Raw genomic sequence first — 26,136 nt, 5'->3', positions numbered from 1 at the left:
TTTTGGGGGCAAGGTGTGGGGGAGTGGGTCTGTGGGGGGCATACTGGGATGTGAAGTGGTGGGAGGTGCTGGGCAGTGAGGGAGTTTTGTGTATTTTGGGGTGCTAGGCAGTGGGGGTCTGTTGGGGGGGTTTTGTGGTGATGGGGCTGTGGGGAAGGGTACTGAGCAGTGAGAGTGACGTGTGTGCTGGGGTGCCGGACAGTGGGTGGTCGGTATTGGGTACTGGGCAGTTGTGGTGGGGCTGAGGGCAGGGGGGTGCTGGGCAGAGGTGGTGTTCAGGATGCTGTGCATTTGTGCAGGGGCTGGGTGCTGGGCATAGTGGTTCCAACGGGTGCTGTGGGGGCTGTGTGGTACTGCATGGACCCACCTCCACAGGGAAGGGGCATGCTGGCAGTACAGGGCTGGGCAGGCCAGTGTGCGTCTAGCGACTGCCAGTTTGTAAACAGTGCCCTTGCACTGTGCGGAGCAGGGCTGCCCCTGCCGTGCCATGCCCCATTGCCCCGGCCAGCCCCTTGCTCCAAGGACTGACCTTCCCGTGCCATGTTCCATTGCCCTCAGAGGGGCCCACAAATGTTTGGAGCTGGGCCCGCAAAAAGTTAATCCAGCCTGTATGCTCCATCTCAGTCTAGACACCTGCCTCTTGGATCAAGATGGAGTCTCGCATGCTGGGGTTTGTGGTCTGGCCCCATCTTGTAGAGGAAGGTGGCTGCAGTCTGCTCCATGTTCTAGCTAATAGGACTGGATTCCTCTGGCTCCTGGTAAGTTACCATTTGCCCTTCAGTTGGGCAAAGTTTGGGTGCCCGTGAGGCTAGGAGATCCAGGCTGCTCTTTAGAAATACTGATTATTTGTGGTCTAATAGGACTTATTTTTTTTAAAAGCTTAGTGGTTGTTTTTACTCTATTTAATAATAAGGATTTACTGAGTTGTCTGCAACTGAACTGTGAAATCACTTGCCTCTTTGTATGACCTTAGAGGGGAGATTTTTCAAACATATCTAGCACCTTTTCTTCTGTGATGTAGTCTCTCAGCGGAGTGAAGGTTTTAAAGGACACCGTCACTTTCAAATCTAGTCGTCTTCACTCAGATTAGGAAAAGGAGCTGGTTTAACTTGATTGAAACCCCCTCTTACTACCACCACCACCACCACCCCAAAATCACACACACACAAAACATTTAACACCCATGTGGACACAGTTCAACGCGTTTAGTTCAATTTTAGGATCCTGCTTCAGCTGTAACTTCACAAGGTAAAATGTTGGGGAAGCAGTTGCACTGTGTCTGTGCAGGTGCAGAGTGGGCTTTTCAATCAGGATCAAGCTCGGTTAGCGGGGAAAAAAACATTTTTTCTTCTGGTCTTAGACAAGACCTGAGTTGAAGTTTTTCAAGTACTTCACTTGCCACAGCCACATTGTGTGTGGGGAGGGGCGGGGGGGCTCAATACATAAATGAGAAAGCTTCCTAACTGAATAACTAGGCGTATCCGCAAAGCTTACCATACGTGAAATGCTGCCAAATGTGGAGTAAACAGGCTGAAAAGAGAGAGAAACTTTGATTTTCTCTGATCTGTGTGTTACAGTGATCAGAGGTGTTACTTGCATCACTGGGTAAGATATCTTCAGATGGACTGTGTCTTTTTATGTTCGCTGAGCTCAAAGGAGCGCTGGAAGTCGGAGATTAATTTATTTAGAAGCCATTTGTGAGGCCAGAACCTTGTATGCTAAGCTGACAATTAATCGTGCAATTTGAAAGGCTGCTTACTTCTTGGGCTCAATCCTGCAAGGTGCTGATCTCCTTCTCTTTTCCTTGACATCAGCAGGAATGTGGAGGGTGCTCTGCACCTAGGTTGTAATTTGTGCTATGGTTCTGCATTGTTTGTTGTTTGGTACCCAGACCCTAAGCTGTCCTTCAGTAGAAGACTTTGCCATAGGTCAAAATGAGTTTTGCTCTAAATAGAGCAGTCAGTTTGCTCACCAGCTGGGTTGCTTGGTTCAAAAAGTCCTCTGTCTTTGTGGCTCCTCCTGCATCTGTGTTACTCTTCTTCCTGAGACCCTCCCCCCAGCTCATGCACAGCTGATATTATTTAATGTATTCTGTCATGGTCTGTGCTCAGGCGAGGTCCTCTTGCAGCAGGGCTACAAGCTTCAGTGCCTTTCTGCCATTCTTCACACAGCCTAGGAGAGTTGGAACGTTCCAGTTCCCAACAGCGTCTGCTTTATAAATCACTTGCGTTCAGTCACTGTGAGCTCTGCCTACTGCCGCCCTATAGCAAATCAAACCCTTGCTCGTGTTGGAGGTGAAGGTGTGTCCATGGCATAGATGTCACGAGGAGCCCTGCCAATTTCAGGGCTCAGATTGAACAGCCCAAGTGAACGAAGTATGGGGCTGGGAGACAGGCAGGGCCGGCTCCAGGCCCCAGCACGCCAAGCATGTGCTTGGGGCGGCATGCCGCGGGGGGCGCTCTGCCGGTTGCCAGGAGGGCGGCAGGTGGCTCTGGTGGACCTCCCGCAGGCGTGGCTGCGGAGGGTCCCCTGGTCCCGCGGCTCTGTTGAAGCATCTGCAGGCACACCTGCGGGAGGTCCACCGGAGCCGCGGGACCAGCGGACCCTCCGCAGCCAAGTCTGCGGGAGATCCACCGGAGCCGCGGGACTGGTGAGCGGCAGAGCACCCCCCGCGGCGTGCCGCCGTGCTTGGGGCACTGAAATGGCTAGAGCCGGCCCTGGAGACAGGGACTCCCAAGTCCTAATCATAGCTCTGCCATCAGCTCTCTTGCACACCTTCAGACAGGTCACTTTACCTGACTGTACCTGACTTCCCCAGCTGTAAATTTGGGGAATATCCCAGGCTCTTCCAAACGGGAGCAATAATCTTCATCACTGGTTTCTGAAATGGTACTACCCTTATTACAAGGTAACATTTGACACAGTAACATACTGAGGCACATAGCTTAGCAGTGCCCTTAAGTGGATACTGTTACAATAATTTGCTTTATGGGCTTTTATTATAACACTAATTTCTATAAAGTTTATAAGGCAAGATTAGAATTGCAGATAACAAGTTCTTAATCAGTTTTTTGCATACTTGGTTTAGGCTGAGATTGCATAAACTATCGTTTGCCTTGGACCCTTCACTACTTTAGCTTTCTACATGAAAAACAAGGACAGGTGGCTGTAGTTGATTGTTACAAAGTAATTGTGAATATACTTTCTGGTGAGCTTCAGGAGACACTAGAAGCAGCTTGGAATCATTCTGCATATTTGGGGTTATTGTTACATTAATAGATTTGCATGTGTCAGAGAGCAGTTTGGCTATGACTAATCATTGTGTGGTTGTTGGATTATGAGTATTTAAATTCTAAATTTCTGACTTCAGAATTACTTCTGGTTGAACTGTTACAAATGGTCCTTCTATTTGTTGATTGGAATACAACTGACTTGGAATATAATAATGGCACATATTAAAGGAACCACATTAGTATGCGAATCCCCCTCCCAGGATAATATAAAATGGAATTAGATACATTTACCACTTGTGATCAAACTTTGGTTTATTGTTTGAGTTGTTATCCGTTTGCCCATGTTGAACTCTTTGTGTTGAAATTAATTCAATAAATAGTAATGCTGTCATATTCATCAGTAGTTTACTTTTTTAACTTATTTACCTCTATTTTATTTTGGTTAATGAAACTTAGAAATATCTAAATAGTTCTGAGTACTGAGTGTACTTTTGCATAAGCAACATGATACTCAGTGAATTTGTTTGGGAGCTTGAGATGCTTAGCCAAGAACTGACTATTGTGTTTTTAACACACTGAAAATATTTACACCCGAGACATAGAAGCAAATAGTTTCTGAATGAGAGAAAGTAGGAGTTGGGATCAGGCAAGGTATGACAACAGGCACAGTCAGAGTGTTAAAAAAAACAAAACAGTTGGTTCAGGAGTATAGTGAGGTAGAATGGCCTCCCTCTGAACCCAAGGGAGCACTACACTCCCCTGGTGGGTGAAGCCAGCCCAGCCCCACCTCCCATCAGAAGCAAAGGGGTGTGATGGGAAGTATAAAAGGCGGGTCCTGCAGCTCAGTTGGGCTGGAGCCGCCGGAGGAGACAAACACTTCCTGCCCACTGCTGGGGCTGGAGCCTCAGGAGGGCCCCTGCTGCACTGAGGACCTACCTGAGCTGCCAGAGCCACCAGGTGACCAGGGCACCGAAGAGCTCCCAGGACTGCCAATAGCAGAGTACCCCATGGAGATGGAAGATGACGGGTACACCACGAGGGGAGAGTGGGAAGGTGTCCTGGGACACGAGACTGTAGTTTTGTTGTGGTGTTGCCTGAACCCCTATCAGTGTGTTTTGGGTGGATCCCCGCTGATCCAGTGGGGCGGAACACACCGTCACTGTTAGGGTCCTGGGCCAGGACCTGGTGGAGTAGGGAGGACCTGGGTCCACCATGCCCCTGCAGCCACCCCACCCCTGGGGTGGCTACCTCCCCTCACCTTAGGCCAAGAGGCCTGCGTTTGTCTGCTGTCTGCCTGGTTTAAGACGACAGGCGAGAAACTGTTTGGTGTTCCATCCTGCCTGAGGGCCTGAGCCCTGTGGACTGTTTGTTTGCTGGCTGTCTTAGCCGAGAGGCCTAGGCAAAAGCCTGCTCTGCGCTCTGCCTGCCAGAGCGCCAGAGCCGTAGGCTGTTTGTTTGCTGGACGCAGCAACGCAGAGTGGCCTCCCTCTGAACTTGAGCCTGAGGGACCACTGCAAGGGGTAAATCTACTTTATTTGTTAGTACCTGACCAGATCACTTGTATAACAAGAAACTAACATGTCAGTGCGCACCACAGGAGGATTTAATTTTTTTTAGATCTTGTAATAATTTAGAGTTAATAATAATCCATGAAAGCCTCTAGTACCCAGCAAGATATCATTGATAGTTGGTAACTTTTCTTCAGTAGCTCAGCTGTAATGCTGGAGTCTTGCAAATCTGATCAATAATTATTGGAATTCTAATTTGCTAAAGCTAATCCTGTTCATCTTTGTTATATCTGTCTTGATGCTTTGATTACAGCATAGGAATAAATGCTTGGAAGTGCTGAGAACCTAGAACTCCCTTTGATTTCAGTAGGATTGGCAAATGCTCTCCATCTTTCAGGAATTGTCCCTTCAATGTTCTAGCATATCAGAAACCTGACTAAGAGAGCTGCATCAGAGTGCATGCTCCTTGTGCTTATGGCACTCATCCAATTCCATGGAGCTCTAGAGGAGACTGACACAGTTCTCTAATCATGAATTACTCCATTCAACTCTGGTTGACTTCAAAGAGAATTGGATTGTATCTTTTATGCCCTTTAATAACCAACTTACAGAGCCTCACTGTTGCTGGTGGTCACTTTCCCTTCCTGCTAGATGGAGGTACAACACCAAGACAATTTTACAGGAGTAAATAAAAGTTTAATATATCTAGGAGATTAAAGGGAACCCCTACTGTGAAACTTTAAGACCTGTAGGGCGGAGTCTGACCTGTTGGGGCAAGGTGAGGAATGAATCATTTTTGGATTCTGGGATACCACCATGAAAATGTATTTAGCTGATTTCAAATGTCAAATTAATAGAAGAACTTAAAATTCAGTAATGAAAAACACCAAGCCTAGCTGTTCGGTCATTGTATTTTGTAGACAAATTATTTTTTTCGTTAACACCTTTTATTTATAAATGTTCAATAAAATAAGTTACTTTTTCCCTTTTAAAAACAGTCTGGGTATATTAGAATTTGAGACTGAAAAGATTTAAAAACAGCTGCTTGAACTAAAGTTCCTTCTTCAGTTTGAAAATAAAAATCTCTTCAGTATATTTCAAGCAACCAAAATACTTCTTGTGGGCTTAGCTGAATTCAAAGTGCTTGCACATGCATACATTCCTTATTTATTCTTCTTTTTCTTCTTTGATATCTTCCTCTTTCTTGTAGCTTCATCATTGACCTTAAAGGGGAAAAATGCAGGTTTTTATTATAAGGATTGACTAAATGGTGGCAACTATTGATTAGACAGGTGCCTGTTATAAGATGAGCACCAAGAAATATGGAAGAAGATAACTGAGGGCCTAATCTTTCTCCCACTGAACTCAACCAGAGTTTTGCCACTGACTTCAATTGTGGAAGAGTAGGCCCTTATTTTATGGATATAGACAAGGGGGCTAGAGATTTCCTGGAGAACTCCCTATTCTCCACTTCCTTACTCCTCCTTGTTGCAGCAATCCTCCCTCTGAGTGAAAATGGCTCTATACCATAGGTGCCATTGTGTGTCAGCCAAAAGTGTTCACTTGAGGCAATTGCTGTCTGTAGGGGCTGAGCACTCTCTTTCTACAGTGCTGGACCAAGGGATCATGGGACCAGAGTCTGGATCCACATGGTAGTTTTGACTGGCTTGTCACCCTTTGCCAGAAACATATTTTTTCTTGTTTACAATATTATATAAGTGGACTCCTTATTATGGTCGCCAGAAACTTTGTTGGCTATTAAACATGCGCTAAATCCTGGAAAATGTTCACTGACTTCAAAGGGAGTTTGAGCAAACATGGAGTGAGGACTTCTGTGTTTGGTTGTTAACAGATTTCATGGCACTTATGAATACTTTATTTGTCCCGCCCCATGCAAAGAGTAGCATTAAGAATAATGTGACTGATAGCTGACTTTACAGACTATGGTTCCAAATCTGCTTCCTTTTAAATCAAAGCAAGTTCTGCCATTAACTCCAGCGAAAGCCAGCCCTAATCCTGCAACCTTTACTCTCTCGCAAATACTCTTGCTGAAGTCACAGTGAGTTCTTACATGATTGGGTTTTGCAGGAGTCAGTCCTTTAAAGCGTGCTGAAATTTTACAGCATGAAGAAATTTTCTATATATATTTTAAAATAACAACCTAGGAGAATAGATATGCTTTTAGCACAGGGATTGGCAACCTCTGGCACGCGGCTCGCCAGGGTAAGCACCCTGGTGGGCCAGGCCGTTCTGTTTACCTGCCGCGTCGGCAGGTTCGGCCGATCGTGGCTCCCACTGGCCGTGGTTCCCCGTCCCAGGCCAATGGGGGCAGCAGAAAGCCACGGCCAGCACATCCCTTGCCCGCGCCGCTTCCTGCCGCCCCCATTGGCCTGGGATGGGGAACTGCAGCCAGTGGGAGCCACGATCAGCCAAACCTGCCGACATGGCAGGTAAACAAACTGGCCTGGACCACCAGGGTGCTTACCCTGGCGAGCCACGTGCCAGAGGTTGCCGACCCCTCTTTTAGCACAACATGGCAGGAGTGAGTGTTTTTTCCCATGTGGGAGACCCAAATACAGGAGGGGCAGCAGGAATCCAACTTTGTCCAGCAGCGAAGCTTGCATACATCACACAGAGAAAGAGTGGTTCCAGAAGGCATAGAGTTTACTGCTATATGGGAACAGCAGAAAACACTCTTTAGGGGATTTGGTAAGTACATTGATTTCAATTGTCTTCAGTTTTACCACCTTATTGTAACTTGCTTAAATTCAAAAAGCATGTATTCACTTGAAAGATTTATGATTTATAGAAGTAAATTTTCGAAGGCACAGAAGTTACATGCACAAATCATGTAATTTATTAATGGTAATTTTGTATACAACTTCCGTGCTCAGTTATTAAAGTGATTCCTTCATGAAATCTTTAAGAAACGTCTGTGGAGACCAGCATAATCTATTTCCATTCACAGCGCTGTGAGTTTTGACTGGGGCTGGAGCCACGCCTGGAAAAGCTTGGGAATTTCTGTCCAGTCTGAGGAAAAATCCCCTCTGACTGGCTGCCTTGTCCACTTTTCAGCCTCTGGGGAAGAGCCTCCAATCAGAACAATTACAAGAAGCAACCAAGAACTTTTTGAGGAGTGGAGAGTGAGCTGGTAACACCACTCTTATAGGAGGGAGTGGGGAGCGGACAGACCCCAGCAACTCAGGGAGGCCTGTCTCTCTAGGCCTCCTTCCGTGCTGTGAACAATAGATCAGTCTGTTCTGTGTTTTACCCCCTCCTCTCTTCATCTCTATCACACCAAGCTTGAGAAGGAGATGAAGAGCCTCTGGAGCCTCTTGTGAGTGACAGGCTGTGTTCAAAAATCAAAAGGCAGTCAAAAACCACAGCATAACCTTGTTCTAAATGTCCTTATTTTGGGGATGATCTCGTGATTTTTTTGGTGTCTGACCCATGATTTTTTTGGTGTCTGACCCATGATTTTTGAACTTGTGGGAGAGGCAGTACTGCATACAGGGCATTTGGAACTGAAAGTGACAACACAAACTTTACAACAAAAGCTAACATATTCTTAGGATTAGATCGTCGCTCCCACTCCAGCCCCTTTACACTGGGGAAAAAGGGCCACGGTGGCATAAAGGGCTCTAAAAGCTTTGGATCCAGCAGAGGGAGGATTGCCCAAGTACTGGAACTGTGGAAGGCAGCTGAAAGGCTGACTTCTGACAACTCAGCAGCTGGGCTGGGGACAGGGCTGGAGCAGGAGGGAGCACTAAGGAGATTGCAGGAAGGACTTCTACCCATGTGTCATGGGGTATGGTTGATGCCCCAGCCTGTAACCAGTCTCCTGGGAGTGACCCCTTTAGTGGGCCAGGAGTGGATGCAAGGACCCACACAGTTGCAGAAGGGCAGGCCTGTGGCCTCTGACTCCTGAGACTGGTCCTTTAGCACCAGTGATCCCTGTCTCTCTCTGTGGCTCCCTGCAGCAAATCCAGCCAAGCCAGAGTCCTGCAGGAGTTTGCACTGTGTCCCTTCAGGGCACAATGCTCTCAGTTAGAAGCCTTGATGATATAACATAAGTGATAGAAATGAAGTTACAAAAGAATACAAATATCAGACAAATAGGATTATTCTGCTCAGTTTTTACTATACAACTGATTTCATAATGACTAGAAAACAGTAAAGGCTAAATTCTATGCTGGTGCCCAAGGGAAGAGGGGGGTCAGGCAGTCAAACTATATGACCACTCAAGTCTCACTAATTCCCGTCCCCCCCAGTAGCCTCTGATATACATGGCCATAGGAAATCTTGACAGGAAAATGGTAGGCTTATGTACACCATTATTGCATGCCCATAATGAGTGAAGTTTCAATTACAAGAATCAGGTTTGGCCTAAAGTCCAGTCCAGTGAGAGAGTACCCTATCAGGTATAAGCCAGCACTGTGTATTATGCATACACTGGGCCTTTAAGAAGTAGCAGCAAACCACACCTTACAGCATAATAAGCAAGCCCCGTGTTGACAACCCATTCTCTTGCAGTGGGATGACTGTGCTATTATGACTGCATACTTTACAGCATGTTTGATTACCCAGAGTGTTTGTGCTTTGGCTTGTATGGGGACACCAGAATTTGGCTCTAAATAGACTATGAACATACCTTGTGGTATTTATCAACAAATTCCTCTTCAGATCTCGGTGGTTCATATTCTAAAAAAGACATTTATAAAAATACATTTATCTTTTACCCTAGTGAAATTTTATTCTACTTTGTACACTAAAAGTTCTGCTGTTTAGAAGATTTTTATAAAAATTATTTGTATGTGTTTATATTCATGGACATTATGCTCATCACTAGTACTTCAGCACTTTTAAACAATTTTTATATTGCTACCCTTAGTCCTGTGAGGTAGGTAGGTATATTATCCCCATTTTACATGTGAATAAACTCAGACACAGAGATAAAATGATTAAGCTCACATATTAAATTTGTCGCAGAGCAAGAAACAGAAATCAGGTCTCCTGACTCCCAATCCTGTGCCCTACATACAAGACCTTTTTTTCCCTATGTTAAATGCTCTGATATTAAAAATAAATACTGAATTTAGCAAGTCCTTTCAATCAAGAAGACTTCACCAGGATTTTTCTAAACAGGCAAATGGAATGATATATAATTTGTGATGGTGACCTAGTGGTTGAAAGGTCTTTATTTTTGATTCTGCATCAGTTTTAAGATCATTCTTTTTGTTCTATATTTAAAAATGACATCTTCATTATCAGCAAGACAGCAGTTCTTTATTACATCATAATTATGATTTCCTGGTTTAATATTCAGATTATGCTTCCCTTTGGACTACGTATATTAAAATACTCAGAATACAGGTGCCATGAATTCTTGAGTGGCGAAAGATAGGAAAAAGTGGTCTTCTCCATTGGTGCTGAAGCATCTCATGGCGTTCTCTAACAACCGTGTATGAGTTTGACCTGTTGCTTCACATCACTACCACTACTGTTTCTCCTTCATATGGGTGCTCTATCCACTGGTGAAAGGGGCACTATTTGCTATATTTTTTTTTCTAATGGCATCATTACACATTTATTCAAATTGTATCATTTGATGTGAAAATATAAGAATCAATGAAAAATTAAAATAAGACACAAGCTTATATTCAAACTGTAAATATGGTAAAACTGTGTCCAGCAAAGACTCAGTAGTAATGATGGATTTACATTGTCAGTAGCTTGTGTGTATGATGTTTACATGAAGATCGGTCACAGCCATAAAGGTAAAATAAATGATGCCAAAAATTACATATGGTTCTAGTCTGCTCCCATTGAAATAAACAGCAAAACTCTCATTGACTTCAAAGGGAGCAAGAGCAGGCTTTAAATCTAAATATCAGCTAAAAGCTAGTGTAATCTTAAAACAGGAGAGAAAGAAGAAATGCCTTTTAAAATGTAAAATAAACACCATTACAAATCTTGACTGTACATTCAAATGTAGTACAGAGATTAAAAATGTAATTGATAAATACTTAAATGCATTGTGCAAATTGTAAATACATGTATTTAGATCTAAACAAAGAACATGGAGCCTACCTGTATTAATGTATTCTCCTAAAGTGTCCCGCCTCTTTAAAGGAAACAAGTCCAAATAGACTTTTATTAAAATGCAAAATTGACACGAACCAGGATTAAAACAGATATCACCATACCTTGTAATTTGAAACCTATTATACATTAGTGGCTCTCAAACTTTTTACTGGTGACCCCTTTCACACAGCAAGCCTCTGAACGTGACCTCCCCTTATAAATTAAAAACACTTTTAAATATATTTAACACCATTATAAATGCTGGAGGCAAAGCGGGGTGTGAGGTGGAGGTTGACAGCTTGCGACCCCCCCCATGTAATAACCTCGCCACCCCCGAGGGGTCCCAACCCCCAGTTTGAGAATCCCTGTTATACATGGTATGAACCTAAGAAGTCCAATAGGAGCTGACATCACTATGTTGAGAGTATGAAACCCATTTAGCTGAAGGAGGGAGAGGAAGCAATTTAAAACTTTTTTGTTTTGTATTTGCTAATACCTATTTAACTTAAATACCCTATAAATGTTTGAGAGAAAAAAATCTGTGTATTTAAATTAAGCATCCCTGCTCCTTCAGTTAAGAGCTGAGAAAGCTCACTATAGATGGCTGAGACCTCTGAGTAGTCCTCCAGCAAAAACAAAAAAGATAAGGCTTGACATTTCTGAGGTTAGAAACACAACAAACCTTTTTTAAATGTGTAAAAAAATTCTGGCTTTCTTTACACATCATAAAGAAAAAAAGGCACAAATGATATAATAAAAGTTTTTTATGCAGATTTAGTAGTTGGGGTGAAATGTATTTGTAACAAGAAATGAGCCAGAAATGTTGTATTAAAAGTACAGGTGAAAAATGGCATTAAAGGTAAAACAATGAAGTAGTTTAAACTTTTAAGGTGAATAATTCTATATACAGTATCTAATTATTTATATTACCCTCATCATTGTGCTTATATCAGGCTAGTCTACTTATATATTGGACATAAAATCCTCTAGGAGACTCAAGGCCATATTCTCTTTTACATTAAGGCCTCTTCATGCTACTCTGGCAGTGTGAACAGGCCTCAAAGTAGGAGTAAACCTTTATACTGCCAGAGTACTGTAAAGGCACCTCATTGTAAAGAGGAATCTGGCCTACAGTTGTGATGTGCAGTACTGGCTGTTGTGTACTGTATATCTACCTGGGATTGCCAACTTTCTAATTGCACAAAACAGAACACCCTTGCCTGGCCCCACGGCCCCGCCTCTTCTCCGAGGCCCTGCCTCCACCCACTCCAGCCCCCCTTCCTCTGTCGCTCACTCTCCCCCATCCTCACTCACTTTCACTGGGCTGGGGCAGGGGATTGGGGTGTGGGAGGGGATGAGGGCTCCAGCTGGCAGTGTGGGCTCTGGGGTGGGGCTGGAAATGAGGGGTTTGGAGTGCAGGATGGGGCTCAGGACTGGGGCAGGAGGTTGGAGTGTGTGAGGGGATGTGGGGTGTGTGCTCTGGGAGGGGGCTTGGGGTTGGTATGCAGGAGGGGGTTCGGGCACTGGGAGGGAGTTTGTTGGGTATGGGAGGGGATTCCTACTTGGGGCATGGAGTTGGGGTATGGATGGGGGTGTGCAGTCTGGGAGGGAGCTAGAGTGAGGGAGGGGGTTCTGACCTGGGGCAGGGAGTTCAGGGTGCAGGAAATTATAGTGATGAAAAAAAGGAACATGAATTTTTGCTAGGTATTTATACCTGTTCCTTTTCTCTTTCTGCATCTTCGCGACATTCTTTCAGGATACCAGGTATATCCATTGACTCTATCCTCTCCTCTGTTTTAAGAATCTTCAGCTTTAACATATGGAAAGATGTTTCTATTTCTCCCACCTTCACATGCACAGGAATGCCTTTGAATAAGATAAACTCTGACTCTCCCTCTTTAAAGCCAGGAGGCTGGTATTCTGGAGGGGTCACTATTAAAAACAAACAAACACACACCTGAGAGAATCCTCTTGCTCATAAATGCACTACATTAATAATAATTCATCATTGTTATAATTAATAGTAGTAATAGTGGCTCATTTCTAAATGTGGGCAATTCTATTTGTATGAACATGAGTCCTTAATTCCTTTAAACACCAATAGGAAACAGGTACGTATTTTAAAAAACCTATGGTTTTCAAATATTTACAATTTAGTTGTCATTTTATTGTGGCATTATGGAGACTGATCAGATGTTTACTTTAAGTACATGTTAAGTAACTAAGGACAAAATGTGGAGTATGAAGATCTATGATGATAAAAATTGAAGATCATTTCCACGCCTGAATACTCACTCTCTGATACCTCAAGGAAAAATAAAAACTAATTTTATTAGAGAGAGTTCTGCTTTTCATATCATACTTATTATTTATTTGTAATACAGTAGTGCCTAGAGGCCCCAGCTGGAATTGGCATATCCTTCTGTTGGCACTGTGCAAACACAGATAGAGCTGGTCCCTGCATGGAAGTACTGTATTTACAATATAAATACACGAGAGACAAAAGGTGAGAGAAAGCAATGTAAGATATAGGCAAAGTGATAACTGGTACGTCATGTTAATTTTACTTTATTTTTTGTCTTTTTTCTCTTTTTGTGTAAAATATATGTGTTCCATTCTATTCAGATTTTTGTTTATTTAAATAAAGTTTTACAAATCAATCTCAATACTTGCCATCTGCATAATAAAATAGCTTCCTAGTGAGAGAGACATCATTAGGAAGAGAAACAATATTTTCCATCATAAAATAGAGGTTATGAATTAGAAGAAGACAGGTCCTCTTTATGTCTTCTGTTGCATCATTTGTTAAATTAGTTTTCTTATTGCTGGGGAAAAATAAGTAAGGAGTTGTAAGGATTTATCTGAAATTTAAAATTCTTTATATACAGGTTAAAGTAAAACATTTTAGAATACATATACATATTTTATACAGAAGATCACTATTTGCAAGAAGTCAGGTGTTTCAGTCTTCCTTGAACTGGTGAAATCAAAACATTTTGTCACTTGTGATAACTTTAGAAAGGAGAACTAAATAAGTTTACAGTGTATGCTGTAGGTAAACAGTATGGAATATTGGTATCATTCTAACATTTGTGCTCAAATCTTTCTTACAAATCACTTTAAAAAATACGTTCAATTTGTGTGCACAAATGCTGCTGAAAAAGCACAGATTAATTGTTCAGTGAATCACATCTTAAGATGTTATTTTCCTTTTTTAATGTTTTATTTGTCTTTCATAGAATTAATTCTATAGCTATTCACCTGAATACATCCATCTGTGGTTCCTTTGATGTATATCTGAATTTAAATTGATAAGATTCTATCGTTTTCTAAATATGAACAAAAATACAAAAGATACTAATTACAAAAGGGAGACATGATTCCTTCATAGTAGTGTCAGTTATGATCAAGGAGCATTTGCTAACCCTTATAAGGTACCTTTAGTGCAGGGGTCGGCAACCTTTCAGAAGTGGTGTGCCGAGTCTTCATTTATTCACTCTAATTTAAGGTTTCGCGTGCCGGTCATACATTTTAACATTTTTAGAAGGTCTGTTTCTATAAGTCTATAATATATAACTAAACTATTGTTGTATGTAAAGTAAATAAGGTTTTAAAAATGTTTAAGAAGCTTCATTTAAAATTAAATAAAATGCAGAGCACCCCAGATCAGTGGCCAAGACCCAGGCAGTGTGAGTGCCACTGAAAATCAGCTCATGTGCCGCCTTCGGCACCCGTGCCATAGGTTGCCTACCCTTGCTTTAGTGTAATGTAAAGCTTAAGCAGCAGTCAATAGGTTTATTTTTCTAATTTAAAACATTAAAAATTTTAAATTAGTTGAACAGAACTTTTTACAGTCTAGACTTTTTAAAAATCAATGTTAAAATAAGATTACTTTATTTCATAGCAAATTCTTGATTCATAAAACTAGCTGCATAAGCAAATTGATGAGGATCACTTAATATTTCAAAGTAAATGGTTGAAGCTATGTTACTTGAGACAATTAAAAATTTACTGGACAAAGATCTAAAAAATATACTGCAAGGCACAATCCTGCATTGGCAGGTGAATGGACTAGATGACAGTGTATTTTTCCCCCACCACTACAATCTTAACTACACTAGTAAGCACTAATATAATCTATTTGTATTGTATTGTTAGTGTAAGTAACATGTCACTCTGGTTTTACTGTTATTTAACTAGATTCATATATTCATAGAGCCTTACACTTGGGTTAGCTGTGTCCTTCTGCACCTGCAGGACATTAAGAGGATACAGCATTTTAAGGAGCAGGGGAGCACAAAAACACATTTTTGTTCTTCATTTTTATTTAATTTTAATATTTAATCATAATTTTGTTGATACTGATATAAAAAATCAATAAAATATATACATACACTTTTGAGTCTCCAGCAGCTCTACTGGGTTGATAAATTAATTTATCTAAGTGATTTGTACATGTGGCTCTAATCTTTCAAGCATAGAAATTCTGATCTGGCAGCACAGTATGCCTTTATATTAGCATCTATTCTTTGATCCAACCTCCACTTTGTAGAAAAAACTCTCACCGGAGGTCAGGAAAACTTAATAGGTTGCTCCCACAAAGACAATGGCACAAAGCTCTACATATTGGCACATCTTAGAGGAAATAGAAGCATGCCAGTAACATGATTATCATTGGCTTGAATACATTGTGCTAGCAGGTTCTCACTTTTATTTCATACATTGCATAAATAACTAACTATATTAAGCTGAAAGCAATTTATTTTGCAGTCATAGTAGAGCAGGGGGAAAGTCTGATGTCAAGAAAGAGCCACATAATGGAAAATTTGTTAAAGCACAGTGGTTTTCACATTTTTTTCACATCGTAGACATTTCCCCTCCCAGCCTCCACATTCTAATTTCACACCATTCCTGTTGTTACTGTAATGCCTAGTTACATTAAAAAACAGGATAATCAACTAAAAGTAGTGATTAAAATTATCTGCAGTAGTATATATTATACAAATGTATAACTTCCCTTTAAGAGATTTTGCAGTAAAAAACAGTAACAGAGAAAGTGAAAACTATACTGAGTCCTTACATAACAATAACCAAACAGGGTCTCTCCTCACTATCTTTCTGATATGGTAGAAACCTGTTAAACAGATAGAACCTGATACTCCGGCCATTAAAATAAACAGGAGTGGGATACGGCCCATGAACATATTGCCTCAAACTTCTATTATTTTAAGTGGATTGATTTTACAGGTTTTCACCTAAGTGAACTGTTTTATGAACTATATTTTTGTATAATACTTTGAAACTGGATTTAAAGAAAGTAGAAGAGTAAGAGAAACATCTAGTTGCAATATTTTTTGACTGTTGCTTCCTGATCCAAATTAAAAAGCAAAAGTTAAACTTTTACAATAAAAGCACAAACTACAGAAAACAATAATAAAATCATAACATGCTGTAGACATATATATACATACTTACTCCGAGAATCATCATTTGCAGCTATTAAAAAAAGAAAAGAAATGCAACTTAAAGGTAACTACACAGTTTTTAAATGTAAGTAGAGATAAAGAACAATAATTTTAAAATAACCTTTACATGCCCATTATGATGATGAATGGTATTACTGTAAATGCAAGGAGGCAATGGGATTTTTATAAACAGATTATTTTCTAACTGAAGTGCATAATTTCTCAGTCTCTGATGTATTTACACTGTTCGATAATTTTAATGTATTGATTCGTTGGGCATGCTGCATGTATTGCAAAAACTTAAAGGCATTCTGAATAGAGAGGAGTGGGGGATAGAGCAGTAGTTAGGGGAATAAAGCAAATTTTTAACCTGGTGACCTATTTGGAGAATTTGTTAAAGTGGAAAAATCCTCTTTTATAATGTAGTGATTTTTTTGTTTTGTTTTTATAATAATGAACACTTCATTTCAAATCCAGGGTGGCAGCAGCACACTGGCCAGCAGAAGAACCGGACAAATTCCTCTGTTCTGTGTGGGTGCGGCACACAGGAATTGTTCTGAAGCAAACCCAGCCCTGTATAGACCCTCCCATAATCCCCCTTGGCCCTACTGCAACCTTCTCCTAGTGTGCTTGTGTGCAGATCCTCACAGAACTGAATTTAGCTCTCTTCCACACAATGGATGTGCACCTTCTGCTTTTCTCTCTCGAATCTTGCCCCATCCAAAGATTTTCCACCACTTCCACTACATGGGACTCTCCACTGATCTGAGGATATGATTTACCTACTTGACTGTAGCCAAAAAAGGGCCTGTCTTCACCCAGGAATTGGTCACTATACCTCACTTCATGCCCTGCCATTCCCTGGTGCATTGGCAGTTATGGTTGAGACTTCAGAGTGTGTATACACTAAGAAAATTTGTAATAGCTTTTCAGCACCAGCATGCCCCACACCACCACCAAGAAAACCCCACAGCTAAAACTAAGACTGACTTACATATTTTTTTTTCTAGTGCCTCAAAGCATGCTTTCATCCTGGAGGAGGAAATAGTTTTAAATGTTTAGATGAAAATGAGCACATTCCTAATATAACAGTGAGCCTGATCCAAAGCCCTTGCTAAAGATTGTTTTCCCCCATAAACTTGTTTTATAAAAAATAAACTAAACTGTTTGGACAGCAAGTCATTTAGTTTAAAATAGTGTATATACTAAATTTAGAAAGGTGAGACTACAGGTGGAAAAATGTTGAAAATTTTATTTAATAAATATGTTAACACGTGTATAAAAAGGAAATATGATGTGCTGTTTAACTGTGTACATACCATTTAACAATTTTGGATACTCTTGGATAGATGCTGTCTTCTCGCAAAACTTTAACACACAAATCTGCTGCAAAAATAGAAGAGAAATATTCTTCATTTATAATGAGAGAAATAGATGAAAAACATAATATGTGGAAGAATTATTTCCCCCTACTTTTACATCCGCTCCAATCAAGTCATTATAAACTCACTTTAGTTAAATTGGTGTAACCCCCTAGTGTGGAGCTGTTAATGTTGATATTATCAGAACAATCCATACATATAAAAATCCAATGATATTAATATAACTGAGTCCACTCTAGGAGGCTATGTTAATTTAATTAAATCAGTGCAAAACTATATGTAGAGGAGACCTTGGGAACAGGGACACAAATTAACCACTAAACAGCCAATTTCACTAAAATATTCATGATAGGTGAATACTCATAAATTTATTTCATTTCCAGTGGCATTCTGCCTTAGAGAGGAATGAAATATTATATTTTATAATTTACAAAAGTTACATGCTGATATTTAAACCATTCAATATTTTATTTTTGCATGCCATATTTAGATAATATTTTTTAATACTGTGAAACACATTATTTAGTAAAATAGTAAGCCGGTTACATAGAAGCTCATATACCATGGTAATTATAATGAGTAGATAACATACATATATACTTATATTTCTTCTCCTGATTATACCATACAAGATATTTTGAAGAAATAAATATTTAAAATAAGTACCACTGATTAAAATCAGTTTTACAAGAGGCATGCAAATTAGAGAAACATATGCAAACACACAAAAAACAAGATTTAGAAATCATTATCTTTGTACCTTCTAAATAATGGGTGCTGTATGCATCTTCAGGGAAAATTCCACGTAAGTAAGTAATACCTGATACTGCAACAGCCATTATTCTCTTCACCATAACCAGAGATTGCTGATGTGTTTTTATCTGTCTGGGAAATAAGGTAGCCCACTGATTTTGAAAACAAAAACAGTAACATTAATTGCAATAGATATGTATCTTGGCACATGAAAAATGTTATTTAATTAATTAATATAGAGTTCAAATTAAGTTAAACCACAGAGATAGTGTATTACTACTATGTCACAATGGTGAAATTAGAGATGGATCTGAACTAAACCTCGGTATGAACATCAAGGGAATTGTAGAGAAATTCAGAGACAGATCTGGATCCATACTGGGCTTAAATGCAACCCCAGATCTGAATGCTTTTGAACTGTGGGAAAGAGCAACAGGGGATGGATCACTTGATAATGACCAGTTCAGTTCATTCCCTCTGAAGCACCTGGCATTGGCCACTGTCGGAAGACAGGATACTGGGTTAGATGAACCTTTGGTCTGACCCAGTATGGCTGTTCTTCTGAATACCAATTGGCAAGCATTATGCTCTCATGTGATTTTACCATACTGTAAACAGACACATTAGTTTCACACACTGCCAAAGATGGGTGAATTGGGCACAATGTAGTTCAATTAATTCTCACAATAATTCATTTGATACAAACACATAAATTTAGTTCTTATCCCACAAGTGTCTTGTTTCCTGGCTGGTCTGAATTTCTGTATTGTAGCCATTCGCAAATATGCTATTACGGTGTCTAAACATATAGATATATATATATAGATATATATGTTACAATATTATATATTGTAATTTGTTAATTTGTCAACTATAACAAAAATCACTCATCTCTTTTTTTAATCAATTCAAGATTTTGATATTGCTTCCAGTAAGTAACTAGGTACCAAGATTAACAATATACCCAAAACCAGTAATCAGCGGATAATTACATATTAAAGCCATTACTGTAGGACAATGTAAAAATATGGAACCTAATGTCAAATAAGGAAAATATTGTTTACCTATAGACTTTAAGGTCAGAAGGGACTACCATGATCATATAGTCTGACCTCCTGCACATTGCAGGCCACACAATCTCACCCATCCACTTCTGTAATAGACCTCTAATCTCTGGCTGAGTTACTGAAGTCCTCAAATCATGATTTAAAGACCTCAAATTACAGAGAATCCACCATTTACACTGTTTTAAACCTACAAGTGACCCCATGCTGCAAAGGAAGGCGAAGCCCCCCAGGGTCTCTGCCAGTCGGATCTGGGGGAAAATTCCTTCCCGACCTCAAATACGGTGATCAGTTAGACCCTTAGCATATGGGCAAGACCCAGCAGCCAGACACCTGGGAAAGAATTATCTGTAGTGACACGGAGCACTCCCCATCTAGTGTCCCATCACTAGCCATTGGAGATATTTGCTGCTACCAGTCACTGATCGGTGACATGCCAGTGTAGGAAGTGTCATCATACCATCCCCTCCATAAACTTATCAAGCTCAGTTTTGAAGCCAGTTAGGTTTTTTCCCCCAACCGCTCCCCTTGAAAGGCTGTTCCAGAACTTCACTCCTTTGATGGTTAGAAAACCTTCATCTAATTTCAAGCCTAAACTTGTTGATGGCCAGTACACATATTTTATGTATAAAAAGTTATAGATTACAAATAGAGTTATGTATAGGAGAGATTTTTGTCTGTTAATTGCTAATCAGACTCTGGAGTAAATTTGATCAGTTAGTTAAGCCCCCCTATACAAAAAACTAAATTTCTCTATGGCCAACATTAGGAGGAAAGGATTTAATTAATTTTAACTCAATTTTTTGGGGGGTGGAGGAAACGGGGAGACCACCATAAGAACGGCCATACTGGATCAGACCAAAGGTCTATCTAGCCCAGTATCCTGTCTTCCAACAGCAGCCAATGCCAGGTGCCCCAGAAGGAATGAACAGAACAGATAATCATCAAGTGATCCATCCCTTGTTGCCCATTCCCAGCTTCTGGCAAAAAGAGGCTAGGGACACCATCCCTGCCCATCCTGGTTAATAGCCATTGATGGACCTATCTTCCATAAATGTATCTAGTTATTTTTTGAACTCTGTTATAGTCTTGGCCTTCACAACATCCTCTGACAAGGAGTTCCACATCATTTATTTTATGGAACATTCCTTATTCGATGCTTGAAATCCCACATTCTCTGAAAATCTAATTCAGGATGCACTTTGTTCCCTTTTTTTAGCAACAGCGATGCAAAGGATCAAGTGCAGTGACAAATGGTTGTTTTTCTGTTTTTTGTCTTTTTTTTACTGTGTTTAATTTTGTACTACCCATAAAACATGAGAGAAGTATGGAAGTCTTTTTTGTCTTATATATTTCAAACTATTCATCTTGGGAAACTGAACACTTTATACAAGCCTTTAGAGAAACCTCAAATCTACACCAAATTTTGTGCTGCATTGGGTTTTTTTTTTTTTTTTTAACTTTTTGAGTAGTTAATACCTGGTCCATTAAGATAGGTGAGGCACAGTATTAAAACATCTGTTGACAAGAGAAAAGTTTTAAAGAACTATTTCAACGAAGTGATGCCTGGTCCACAGTGTGGGTAAAAAAAGCAGTGTCTATGTGGCATTTGGGGTTTCTTTAAAGGCTTGTATGGGGGGTTATTTAGACTTTTAAACTGTCCTTCACGCTCTATAGTATAGAGTCTATACTCTCTTACCATACATTATCAAGTCAAGTTCAAGGTTTCAGTCCTTATTTTAAAGGCATTCCGCTCAGTGGCCTCAGCCCAGCATAGCTAAAAGATCACCTAAAGCTTCAGGGGAAAATTGTGGAAAACAATGCTGCTCCTCAGGTACAAAGGAACTTTTTACCATACGGGTAAAAGGCATGTCTGTGCTTTCATAGGGGCCAGACCCCCGGCAGTGGAACAAACTTCCACAGGAACTAAGGACCAACATAAACTTCGCCACCATCCACTCCCAAGTGCCAGGCGTATTTCTTTAGCCTAACTTCTCTTCACACAAAGCAGCATGGACACTTAAAAAACCCCAACAACCCTATGAAAACAAATCACTGCACTGTGCATGCAATTCTCCCCCTGGGGCAAGGATGAAAGAACCACAGGTAAGTACTGGAAGGTGCTCAGATATTACAGTGATGATAAGGGCAGTATGAGAACATATATCGCAAAGAAACAATAGCTTTCATGTGGGAATCAGTGCCGTCTACATCTCTAAATCCAGAGTTAAACCGAATTAAATCCTGGCCCCCCAAATACTGGGAAATTCACCCGAGTTAATGGGGGGGGGGAGATGTAAAGTTATAACTGAGGTTACCAATGTCTGAGCATCTGAGTGAAACGTGACACAGGCCAAATTAAACTACAATCCCACGTGACCTTTTCTAAATGCCTCATTGCCAGGCAGACACACGCTCGCTGTGAGGAGCCGTTTGCAAGACGCTTTTAAACGGGGAGCCCGGGAGTGCTACACGGTCTCCTGATAATCAGCGAGCTGGAACTGGGCACACCCCTGCCACGTGCCCTCAGGGCGGTGATCTGCAAACGTTACGCCCCCAGAGAGACTCTGGGGAGCCCTAAGCGTCAGCAGCGCGGCAGGCGCGCGCGCGCGCCACCCTCCCTTTCCCCAGGCGCTGCAAGGCGCGCGCCCCCGAGCCGCTTCCAACGGCTCTTTAACTGCTGCCGGCCGGGGCTGAGAGCGGCTCGCGCCGCAGCGAAAGCGCGGGAAGAAGCAGAGGTTCTTCTCCCGCCCTCGCAACGTGAGGGGAGCGTCCCCCGCAGCCTGGCTGCCGCCCGTGCCACGAGACTCCTGCAATTTCCCGTCAAGGAAGAGAAAAAACAAGCAAACCCACGAGACTTGCAACCAAAATTAATTAAAAATAAATCTCTTAATTAGCACAGGCAGAGCTGGCCGGGGTCAGAGTGAGGCTCTTCCGCTCCAAGGGGGAAGGGGGGAGCCGTAGAGGCCTCCCCCCCGTGCAGTGCACCCCTAAAGCCCTTCTCCCGCATCTGCCCCCTAGAATACTGGTTCTCAGCCTTTACAGAGGACTGTGTCCCACCCAGGAGTCTGATGTGTCTTGCTTACCCCCCCCCCAATGTTTCACCTCACTTAAAAACAACTTGTTTACAAAATCAGACATAACAATACAAACGTGTCACTGCACTGTTATTGAAAAATTGCTGACTTCCCTATTTTTACCATCTAATTATAAAATAATTTGAATAGAAATAGTGTGCTTATATTACAGTGTATCGTGTATAACAGGGGTCCCCAACGTGGTGCCCATGGGTGCCATGGCGCCTGCTGGGGCATCCAAGTGTGCCCGCGTACTAGCCGGTGGACAAGCATCCGCAAAAATGGGCAATGGTGCCTATATAAGAAAAAGCTCCAAATATCAGGACTGTCCCTATAAAATCTGGACATCTGGTCTCCCTATTCTATAGTAACTAACAGAAGCAACAGGGCACATGGGACGGTGTGCAAGAGTGGGCCTTTATGAAGGGTGTACACACAAAACCATAAATTGGCACAAGTCTCATTGATTTCACTGAGATTCTATGTAAATGTAAGGGTACACATGTTCTGATTGTAGGATCAGGTCCTTAAGTCACATACATAGAAACATTCAATATCTTTGGGAGAACTTCCTTTAGGTTTACATATTTATTTCTTTAACAGTTCTTGGCCAAATGCAGCCCTGATCTAAGTAGGCACAACTTATTTTAACTTCCACAGGAGTTGCACTAGTTGCCTTTGGTACTATGTTTCTACAGAACAGATCAATATCTCATGTGTATATTTCATACATTCCTGATTTCAAGCAGATTAGCCCAATTTAAATTTCTTGCTAACCCAGCTAAAGCTATGAGAGCCTCATTTACTGAATTAAAATAAATGTGAAGATACATATGCCCCTAAACACTGGAATGGATTAATGATTAATTTTCTTTATACCATTAAGCCATTTACAAAAAAATAAAAGTCATGAACACTCTGTCACAAGCATTCACATAAAACATACGTGGTGTCTAGATGCCATGTTATCTATGTTGACCCTAACGGTCCTGCAGTAGCTGTTTCACAATGCCCCACAGTGACCACTCACCACTGTGAACTCCACTGCCCAGGGATCGCAGAGACTGGAACACGAATCCCCTCCCTCTTTAAAGCCCCACGAGTTTTTAAAATTCCTTTTCCTGATTGCCCAGCTTGGTCAGCATACCTAGCAGCTCTCCACTGTTGAATGCAACTGCCCAGCTGACCATGCTGGCTACAAGCTCCAGGTGCACTCCATCTTGGAGTAAACAAGAGAGATTGGACATCCTGATCCTGTGGGGAGAAAAGGCTGTGCAGGAACAGCTCTGAACCAGCCATAGAAACATCAACATGTTGATTGCTCAGCAGATGTAGAATGACTACAACAGCATTGCCATGTGAAAGCCAAGGAGCTGTGGCAGGAATACCAGAAGGCCAACAACTGAGCCAGTGCCAAGCTGCAGGCCTGCCACTTTTACAATGAGCTCCATGCCATGGTCAGCGGAGACACCATCACCATCCTGCACACCACCATGGATACCTTCAGGGAACCCAAGTCACATGCCCCTGCCCTGAAGAGCAAGACCGAGGAGGTGATCAGGGAAGAGGAGGACAGGGGGACAGCCAACTGGGGGATCCAACTGTGAGTGAACCTAGACTTCTTTTTGACTCCACTGCTGTCCAGCCAATTCCACCAGTCAATGCAGGAGAAGGAACCTCATGTAAGTGTACACAAGTTTTCCATTACAGGATCCCCTCCCCCACAAAAGCAGGACAGTATTTGACTTTTCATTAATTTACTCATGCTAGAAGAGGCAGTGGTACAACCAAGAGAGGTAATGTTGGTATTGCTTTTCAGTCCCCTTGAGTTAGGTAGTGTGTGGCGGGGGGACGGGGGTGTACATGTGCCATGCATAGCAGTTTGTTTATGTACAGTGGGATGTCTGTTGAATCCTCCTGAAAGATCTTGATAAAACTTTCCTGGAAATCCTCTGCCAAAGGTTTCTAGGGATGGCTGCCTTATTTCTTCCCCTGTGGTAGGACAGTTTCCTATAACAATCAGAGATAACTTCAGCAGACACCATTGCAATACACAGGCTAGCAGCATATGGGGTCTGGGAGGCTTTGGGATGCCATCAGCAACTGTGCTCTTTGCCTTTGTTACCAGAAGGAATAAGATATCAGCTAAAATCACCACAACCTGTGAAAAATGGTACTATTGTTCAGTGTTAATGCCCTATGCTACTAGTTTCATGCAAATGAAGCAATTCCCTCATTGTCCTAACCCCCACCAGACCATATTCAATGTCTAGTGCTGTGCAAAAGCAATCCTCAGCAGAAGTGAGAATGAGCATGTAATGCTTAAAATTTTAGAGGAGCAAGGGAAATGAATTCTTTATCTTAAGTATTACATAGTGAATATAGTGACAATGGTACCTGTCTATGTTTTAGCTGAAGCTGCTGCTATTGCAGCCCTGAGGGTTTGCCCCTCCACACCAGTGGAACACCTGACCCTGATAAGGGGGAAAAAGAAGAGGACTTAGGATGACATTTTCAATGAGATCCTGCAAGCCAGTGCTGTAGACCATGAGCACAGGGCCTAGAGGATGAACATTGGGGACAGCCCGGAGAAGGGTAGAGAGGAGAGAGAGATGTATCAAGACATAATGGGACTTTTCAGGCAACAAACAGATGCTGCAGACTCTGGTGGATCTGCAGGTTCAACAATCCTGGGCTTGTCTCCCTCTACAGCTTATTGAGAATGCAATCTCAGGACTCCCCTATATCCCTCCCCCACAACATTCCTTGTGGCATCATGGCTGCTACACTACCCCTTTGTGGGAACACTACACTAGATGGACCACATTTCAAGGGGTTCTAGAGATTATCAAAAAGGGGTATTGTCTTTAGTTCAAGGCCCTTCCTACTACCCATCCCTCCTCAAGGAGGAACCCCCTTCTGTGAGCAGCTGTTGAAGCACGATCTGGACTCTCCTACACCTCAGAATAGTGGATAAGTTTGTCAGAGTTCAGGGTTTTTTGTTTCCATTATTTTATCAGCCTATTCTGGACCTTTAGCATTTCAACAAGTTTATCCTTCATTTCAAGTTCAAGATGGTGATTTCAGCCTCCATAATTCCTTTGTTAGATCCTCAAGATTGGTTCATGGCTCTTGATCTTCAAGATGCCTATTTTAATATAGCCCAAAGGAAATCCATCAAATTCCTGTTTGGAAGATCTCACTACCACTAGTAGGTGCTGCCCTTTGGCCTTACCACAGCACATAGGGTTTTCATCAAGTGCTTAGCAGTCATGACAGCTCATTTAAGGAGACAGGGGAATGAGGTCTACTCATATTTCAGCAACTGGTTGATGCAGAGAAGATCAGCCCAGCAAGTGACCAACTCAATTCAAGTAACCTTAAAGCTCTTTGCTACATTTTTCTCAGAGAAAAGTCTGCACTTCACCTGAAAGTGTAGAGTTTATAGGAGCCATGGCCAAGAACATTGTTAAAGAGTGTTTCAGGCTTCCAGGACACATGACTCCATGCACTTATCTGATGTAGTTTGCCAGACTTCACTTACATTATGCATCAGTGGGTGAAATCAGT

General features: G+C 41.6%; 2 protein-coding genes across 5 annotated transcripts in view; one reads left to right on the top strand and one right to left on the bottom strand.

Annotated features, from left to right (window-relative positions):
• The window catches only part of MMACHC (metabolism of cobalamin associated C), a 31,472-nt gene extending 13,917 nt beyond the window's left edge, over positions 1–17,555 (top strand). For 2 of the 4 annotated variants that reach the window (XM_050961250.1, XM_050961254.1), the window contains exon 5: positions 625–3,630. The gene's annotated coding sequence lies outside the window, so the exon portion shown is untranslated. Of the gene's footprint in view, positions 1–624; positions 3,631–7,709; positions 9,384–16,767 lie in introns of those variants that run through there. The other 2 variants (XM_050961253.1, XM_050961255.1) reach the window with 2 other exon arrangements.
• Positions 3,915–18,589, bottom strand: LOC127054895 (HORMA domain-containing protein 1-like; the record flags this gene model as incomplete). The annotated part of the gene is made up of 11 exons (XM_050961274.1): positions 3,915–5,964; positions 9,393–9,442; positions 10,832–10,865; positions 12,540–12,795; positions 13,495–13,650; positions 14,087–14,154; positions 15,050–15,076; positions 16,301–16,321; positions 17,277–17,322; positions 17,610–17,673; positions 18,433–18,589. Coding segments are annotated over 11 exons (939 nt in total), but the record flags the coding sequence as incomplete, so codon positions are not given.
• Positions 18,590–26,136: the final 7,547 nt, after the last annotated feature.

This window comes from Gopherus flavomarginatus, chromosome 7 (assembly GCF_025201925.1).
Source record: "Gopherus flavomarginatus isolate rGopFla2 chromosome 7, rGopFla2.mat.asm, whole genome shotgun sequence".
NCBI classification, from domain to species: domain Eukaryota; kingdom Metazoa; phylum Chordata; order Testudines; family Testudinidae; genus Gopherus; species Gopherus flavomarginatus.
The sequence above is the reverse complement of the archived record's forward strand: the minus strand, read 5'-3'. Positions and strand labels throughout refer to the sequence as shown.